We start from the raw sequence: 8137 nt of genomic DNA on the forward strand, positions 1-8137 counted from the left end.
TTTCATCTTTCGGCCATGCTAACGTCACCATGTTTACAATGACGTCAATCGTGCACATGCTCTCGCGAAATTCAGAAAAATTTTGGGGCGCCAAACTGTGTGCTTGACAGTTCATTGATCATAGTTCTCGTAATTTTTGAAATTTGGTCTCTGTGAGGCTTGTTGATCCAAATGATTTGAAAATAATGAAACCTTTTCCAGGCTTTGCACAGGGTCATATCTTCTATCGTCTCTGAGGTTGTTGTCTGTTCGCTTCTTTGTATGCTATTGTAAATTTCTAGTAAAAGGTTCTTCCCCAATACTTTACTTGGCTTGATATTGTTGGCTTGAATATGTAAATCGGATCGCTCGGAATCTGTTTTGTATTAAAAGCTTTGTGTTTCGAAGATCGAGCATTCGGGATTATTGATTAAAGTTGGTGGCTATTATTATATCCTCGAGGACGGTAAAGCACTCGTGAAGATTCCTAATTAAAATTTTCGATCCAAATTTACTTATCTGTGTTATAGTCGACTTTCAGTCGCGATCTGAACTATATTTAAAGTCTCTTATGTCGGCAACTGCTCGTAATCCAGCAAGGAGGGCAAAAGATCCACCCGCTACCATACAGCTCTATAAATCTTTCATTTCCCCATAACCGTTCGTGTGCTCGCTGTAGAGAAAAGAATTAGGGTTCGACACAATCTTTTGCTACGATGAGTCCCCAAATATGGTGAATTGCGATAAGGAAACCAGCAATGGGTAGGAAATCTTTGGATGCAGATTAAGCACATCCGATCAACCATACATTTTGCTATATCGCTTCTAAAACCCTGAAATTTCGATAATTGACTATTCACAACTCTACTTGCGCGTTCTTTGTTTGTTTATTCCTTTCTTCGGCTGTTTCTTGGTGTCTTTTTTTCTTATTTTCGTTCGAGCACATTTTTCTACTGCAATTATGCTAGCATCCCTTGCTTGTTAAAAGACACAGTTAAGGGGTCTCCATCAGGCAGCTGAGTTTGCCTTTCGCCCCTTCATCCCAGACAGTACGTTTAAATAAACAACAAATTGAAACTCTAATTGCCCACACTCGGGTGTACAGTATTCATCTATCCTATTTTTCTGCATTATTAACGTGGCTTAATTATTAACGCCCCGCCGTTACGTAGTCTGAGTAACTTGCCTATGAAGCGCAAGAGACACGGTCTTCTAGCTTTGGTACGATACATTCTTCATGTTCATTTTTCAGTTCCTTTTCTCTTCCCCAGTGTGGGGTAGCCAACCGGGCTCAACCTGGTTAACTCCCTGCCCTTTAATTCTCTCCCTCTCTCTTGCTGTTACGCATGACGTAAAGGTTGACAGCAGGATCAATGTATGGGTACCAGGCGCACTCCTCGTCTGAACACCCTGCAGATGTTTCCTTGTGAGTGTATGTATGAGATATTTATTGACTGCCAAATCTCACGAAGCTTCCTTGCCTCTTCGTATGCCTCGCCGCAGGTGCCAGTGGGTTGCGTCGCCGAGGCCGCCAGACCTACACCCGCTACCAGACCTTGGAGCTGGAGAAAGAGTTCCACACCAACCACTACCTGACACGGCGGCGGAGGATTGAGATGGCGCACGCGCTGTGCCTCACCGAGCGCCAGATCAAGATCTGGTTCCAGAACCGCCGCATGAAGCTCAAGAAGGAGATCCAGGCCATCAAGGAGCTCAACGAGCAGGAACGCCAGGCCCAAGCAGCCAAGGCTCAGCAGGCGGCGGCCGCGCAGGCTTCGAGCGACGCCGGCAAAACGTAAGATCCGACCGGTCTCATCAGTGTCCTCTCCGGGCCGCTCTATTCCTGGAGGGAAGGACAAAACCCCCTTTGTAGACAGGCGGCCCCGTACTACTACTACTGCTACTACTACAACTACTACTACTCCACTACGCTCCCACCGCGGCGGCAGCTTGGGCAAACGCGCTCCTCGCGAAAGCCCCGATCGCCTTCTCCCTTCCACTAATTCTCCACATACGTATTACTAAGCGCGTACACGCAATGCGCCGCCCAGGCCAGCAACGCGCGCACACATTTTGCGCCGCACGGGAAATTAATTGCGTGAGGGTGTGAGTGCGTGCCCGTGCTTGCTGTGCCGGGCACGGGTATTTGAAATGGCGGCGACATAGTGCGTGCTCTCTCTTCCTTCATTATTTTTTTTCTCGCGAGTCGTTGACCGTCATTTTAAACGGCGCATTCGTCGGTTGTCGCACGTCCTTCTAAAGTGCAAGTGCGGGTGGGAAAAAAAAAGTTATGAAAGTATTGCCATCGCATCGAGAAAGTTAAACTTTCCTTCGGATTTTTTTTTTTTTTTTTGCGCTGTCGTACCATTTTTTTTTTTCTTTGAGTGATGATGGTGCGCGTTACGTTTGATGCGTCCAAAAATGCCAGGACATTGATTGGGCTCGGTGTGCACCCGAGGCTGTCACGCCGCTGGCATCGATGGAGGGCAATTTGCTGCTTTTTCTGAACTACGAAGGCACACTCGCCCTCGCAAGACTTTCCACGAACTCGTCCGCGACAAATGTGTGGATGAAGAACAGTCTCGCCAGTGTGGAAGAACGTTTGTGCAACCACGCCAGGACATCCTCCCAAGTTTTTGTTTTTTTATCCTACAACTTAGTTTCGCACGATGTGTTCTTTTTTTTTTTTTTGTCGACGTGCACCTGCATGGCTGCGTGTGTGTGTTTGTGTGTGTTTCGAAGCATCACGGAGTGGATAACCGGAGCAGTGTGCACAGAACGAGCCGAAGCGCCAACTGCACAGTAAGGAAGGGCGGAACCCTCTGTCCTCCCAGTGGCAACACCGACTGTGGCAAACTCGCGGATGCTCTCAAAACTGTGTTGTGACACTTTGATCTCTTCGGTTGTAGTGTCGAGAAGACACGCGATCACAGGATTAACGATGTTTCATTCCGCAACCACTTTGCGCCAGGAGGAGTTTTCGTTTCTTGTTAAGGTCTGCGAGCCGTTTGCTTCTCTCTTAAGTTCTTAAATGTTCACTCGTGAAGCTTCGTGTTTTTTGGCTGTTTGTGAAAAAAGCGGCAGCGAGAGTGGAATGTAGAGAGACACGCTGCTCTTTCTTACCTTATTGCCACCATTTGTTAAAGGATTCGCGAGCGGACAGTGCGTTCATAGAGTTGTACAGGAGGCTATAAAGAGTTCTACGGGAGTTATACGGGAGAGAGTGCCAGTGATTCTATCGATTCGGCGGCACCATTCAATAGTATGGATGGCCTGATAGGTCAACAGTAGAGCTATTTAGCGGAATGTTATGATTTAACAGTTCACAAGTGACAACCATCCAGTGGTTTTATCTGTCATCACGGCAAGAGCTGAAGTGTCAAATTACGAGTAGCAACTATTTATTGCCTTATCTGTCGTCTGGAAAATGACTGGACACTGTCGGGAATTGGCATATCGGACACAGAGTGAGCCACAAGGACAGGGCGCTGTCCTTTGCTCTCGCAGCAGATATCTGTCCGCCTATGTTTCCTGTGCCCTGTGTGAAGCTGTAAACAAACATTATCTTAACCAAGTTTTCCTAACCAGCACAATTGATCTCTGTGACACCTTTCGACAAAGGGACGTAAATATGCAAGCAAAAGACAGTGTGCGGTGAATGTTTCTAGTGCGACTTCGCATTTCGAAAGCCAGTGCTTTTGCCTGCTGCCAACTCTAGAATACCTTTTCGCTCGCGGATCCTCGTGAACATGGTCGTTGTCAATAATACGTACTCGCAGTGCAAATTCCTGCCGCCCCGCTGTCATTGAGTTTGGATAGCGACAATGTGTGTTTGATGCAACCTTCTGGATATACGTAAAACAATCTTCTACACTAAATACCGAACATACGTGCCCGTTGGAGATATTGTAAAAGTGTACATATGGCGTATTTGCCCGTGCACTTGTGTATTTACACAATGTTTAACCCCGTATAAAATGTCACTTGAGTACTGGAGAGATGGGAAGTGCATTTTCCTTGGATATACGTATATAGTCACGGCAACCAGACAAGGCTAGACTGTGACGAATGAGAATTTACATGGAACTAACGAAAGTGCTTTGTAGGAAGCGTATTCTCCGAACGATACCCACCGAGGTGATTCTTGGATCAAATGTGCTGTACAAATACATTGCGTAGTGAGATATATTGCGCATTTACCTAGCCCTCCTGTAAACACAGTACTATGGTTCAAGGCATCTTCCATTCGCTGGTACGGAAAAACAGAAAGCAAACTAATCCAAAGTCATCATTTTGTTTGAAGTTATAGGTAAAGATATTAATTCGGTGTGGTTCTTTTGTTTGTGACAGGCCTCGAAGTTGGTCTTTGCAGGTCTCAATGTTAGAAAGCCTTCCTGAAACTTAATTTGGAAGCAGAGGCCTATGTCAAGCTCTGCAAACGAAATTAGCAGTCTCCCTGTGTTCCAGACTGATTTTTCTAAGCTTTAATGAATGGTCAGCTTTGACAGTCGTGAAACGGAACAAATCTTGTAGATATTCAAAAATGCTGAACTTGCAAAGAAAGTTCCCGTGGCCGTGTAAAACTTTAGACCTGTACGTGCACGTGTCTCCAGAACTTTCTGGTTTCTGACGTATGTCTGTACTTTTCTGGCACTGTGTGTTGTCTAGTGTAGTACTTGTTCTTTTCGGTTGCTCCGTCATCTATAAATACACCTTGAGTATACGTACACTTCGAAGCACATTGGCAAACTCTGCTCCTCAAATTTTGCAACGTTATATCATTTCAAGGTTAAACGAGGCTACATGTCCCAATCTTGGGAAGTGTTCACTAGCCCATCTTACTACCATAAGTAGTGAGCTTGTTGTTTTCTTTTTCTTTCGCAGGTATCAACTCTATCCATAACGTGTCGATGCCTTCAGTGGCAGTAAGCTTTAATCACTGTATTCCTGTGTCCTTCTACAAAAGAGAATAATTTATTCTGTAGCAGCTACATAGTTTTCTTTTTATTTGGGTCGCTTTAGCAAAGCCTGCTCTCTAATCGCTCCTAAAATCAATCAGACATTGATAATATTATGACAATTTTGCTTCAGACAAAATTGTCCCTCTGGGAAATGTTTGTGTAATGTTTGTGTACATTTCTTATGGCTAATGAGCATTGCACCATTTTAGCACATTTTTGTAGCTGAAGGTTTTTTTTTTTATTTGCTTATCGGTTTACGATTCGCGTAAACCTAAAACGAAGGAATGATCCCAAAATCCTGAAAACAAAACATAGAAATCGGCAGAAAATATATTTGCGCATTTATGATCACCATATACGCTGCTACAAGTTGAAGTCTTATGACAAAAGTTCCTTATACGGACTCCCATTTTTATTCATCTGCCATTTTGTAACTTATTATGGAAACATTATGGAAACAATGGCGATTGTTGCTATTTACATAGCTGTCTAACGAATTCTATACTAAATCGCGCTTCTCGTTGCAAAATTTTATTTTACTTCTGGCAACTGCCACAAGTCGCCTTGATCCTTCTATATCTTTCACAATTTTCGGCGCAAGTTTGTTAATAATTTGACGAAAAAGAAAAGTACAATCCCACACCTGAAAGAAATTCGTTTCCCCTGGAATAGGCGATGGTTTGTTTAATTGGGGCTATCTGAGCGATTATTTTAAAATATATTTCTTAGATTAATGCTAGTATTGCAAGCTTGTGCGGCTTCAGGAGGTCTGAAAAGAGCCTTGAAACGCGCATCGTAACAAAGAACGTGCTTTGCCGCTTACGCCGCGGCCTGCCTTGCGATCTCTTAAATATACGTAAAACCATACGTAACACAATTATACGTACATTGTTCTTCCCAAGATTTCGTGCCTTTGTGGGCTATAATCTGGGAAAACAGAAAATTATATACGTACGCTCGCGAACATTCCATTGTATTCTTTGTAACTCTCACCAGTGTCACGGAAATTATTTTAGCAATGCTTGTACAACTACGAGCCTAAACATTGATGGATAAACAGTGTATGTCATGTGGGTGTGTTCTCAGTTGTATTTTTTTAACGTATTAAGCTTTTGATGTTCCGGTGCACTGCTCGTGTCGCTCACGCTTATACAGATACCAAATTTTATCGCTGTTGTGTAACGGTTTTTGCCTTTTCGTATCTTCACATCTGGAGACTAAAATTGCTAGTCATGACTCCTTGTAAAACAAAATGAACGCACCCGGAAGATATTACGTTCAGCAAGAAGCTTGTGATAAATCCTGCGGATTTGTTTTAGCTCGTATTGAATCGAAGATTGGACTTACGAAAGCCCGTACGCTATGTGAAAACCTTGTTGTCTATATGCCTCGTTGTCTATAAATTCTTGACATGGACGTGGCTGAAAATTCATGACTAATCCGCTATATTACTTAAATGTCACAATTCGCATATACGTTTTGCCTCGGCTGTTCAATGATAAAGTGAAATGTACGAGACCAACAAGACGTTAACCATCTTTATTGCTTGCATACTTTAGGTGCACATGCTTTTGTAAACCAATTTGCACAGCAAATAGTAATGACAAATTGGCCTTAATCAAAGGTCTGCTCGTTATCATTCTCTTGAGGTATGGCTTACAGTGGTTGCGCTATTGTGTTACATACCTGTAGCGTTATAATTGCTATTTCTTGGTTATATGAATGAGGAGTGAGCTTAAGTAGAAATATTACTTAATAAAAAATTATTCAACCTGAAGTTATAAGTTTAAAGTATATTGGTCGAAGTCTTGCGTCAGTAGTATATCGTGAGCGGCATGAGATGATGCACTGGGACATGTTGCAATTCATCAAGACATTGAAAAAGATCAACATGAAGCCTAACTGAGATTAAGTTGACAATATTTCTGTTTTAGCTCAGACAAGATGTCTAAGAAAGAGGTATACGCCTGCACACTTTCACTTGCTCCCTCTGCTCCCATTTACTCGGTTATTCGAGTGATCTCTCGTTATCAACTATTTGCTTCCTATTTTGTGTGCTTCCTCATTAACTGTTGTGCCACATGTTCGGAGTCGGCGTTTGAGTGCTTGTTTTATTTTTTCCCACGTTTATGCCATACTTAAAAGACCTCGAACACCCGAATTTATCGTCGTTGAAGTATCGACCAATGTTGTGGTCGTTATTGCAGCGTGTATTGTTTCTTCTTTTTTTTTTGTCTGTTTGGCATTTCTGTGTTAGTCACATATGTGTGCGGTATATACGTGTACGTAATACCAATATACGTAGAATGGAAATACAAAGAGAGAAGGGGGCAGAAGTGACTACCATCTTGTTCAAACCGCCACTGCGCCATTCGAGCCAATTCAGGAAAGACGTAAGAAGAAAGTAAAAAATCATTCTAGCTTCGTATCAGCGGCGTGCAACCATTTTGTGATTGCTCAGTATACGTAAACAGAAACAGTAAACTGTATAAACTTTGCCGCGAACCTATTTTGAAATTTATATACTGATATATATTTATACACCTAGACGTACTGTACATCTAAAGTCACATTTTCTTTTTTCTTTTCGAGACACTTGTAGCGGCGCAGTTGCTGAACGCCCTGTGCAGCGTATACGTAAGCGTCCGACTGAAGTAAAAAGAACAAAAAATATTTTACGACAGTCATCTTCATGATAACGTCTTTCGTTTTTGTGAGTTCTGCAAGTGTGTTTTGCAAACTTGTTTTCTTTTCTTTTTTTTTTTTTTCACCGCGGGTGTTTGTGGTTTTCCTTCATGTACAGAGCCGGTGTTCATATACCGTTAGTGGCATCTCTGTTCGCCTCATTATGAATTGCGATGTAATTATGCCATGTCTTATTTCTTTCTGTTATCATTTCCGTGATGTGACGTGTGACTTGATGAAAGAAATACAAATCTGGATTACATCACACTGAGAACCCCTGTGTTTGTTTTTCTGTACTCTGTGTCGTACATTTAGCAACACATTTCACATCATAGACCACATGTCCTTGCGTCTTGTTCACGAAGGATGTGAAATATGATGAGACACCGTAGAACGCCGTACAATCATGACGCATTCGAAACTTGCTACGCTTACTTTCTGGACATACGGATTCCCTTTTCCGCGTTATGTTATGGGATGGATGGTCTGCTAAAGGGCTACTTAGAGCTGGT

At 42.8% G+C, this 8137-nt stretch overlaps 1 protein-coding gene across 2 annotated transcripts in view; it reads left to right on the forward strand.

Annotated features, from left to right (window-relative positions):
• LOC119394281 (homeotic protein ultrabithorax) overlaps window positions 1-7899 on the forward strand; it is a 217681-nt gene extending 209782 nt beyond the window's left edge. Inside the window, exon 3 of one of the 2 annotated variants that reach the window (XR_005184089.2) lies at window positions 1483-1586. Coding sequence is in view for 1 of the 2 variants with exons in the window: in XM_037661564.1 (XP_037517492.1) it covers window positions 1483-1778 (296 nt within the window). In the remaining variant the exon portion in view is untranslated. Of the gene's footprint in view, window positions 1-1482 lie in introns of both variants that reach the window. The other variant, XM_037661564.1, reaches the window with a different exon arrangement.
• The last annotated feature ends 238 nt before the right edge of the window (window positions 7900-8137 follow it).

Source organism: Rhipicephalus sanguineus, chromosome 5 (genome assembly GCF_013339695.2).
Source record: "Rhipicephalus sanguineus isolate Rsan-2018 chromosome 5, BIME_Rsan_1.4, whole genome shotgun sequence".
In the NCBI taxonomy this organism is placed as follows: domain Eukaryota; kingdom Metazoa; phylum Arthropoda; class Arachnida; order Ixodida; family Ixodidae; genus Rhipicephalus; species Rhipicephalus sanguineus.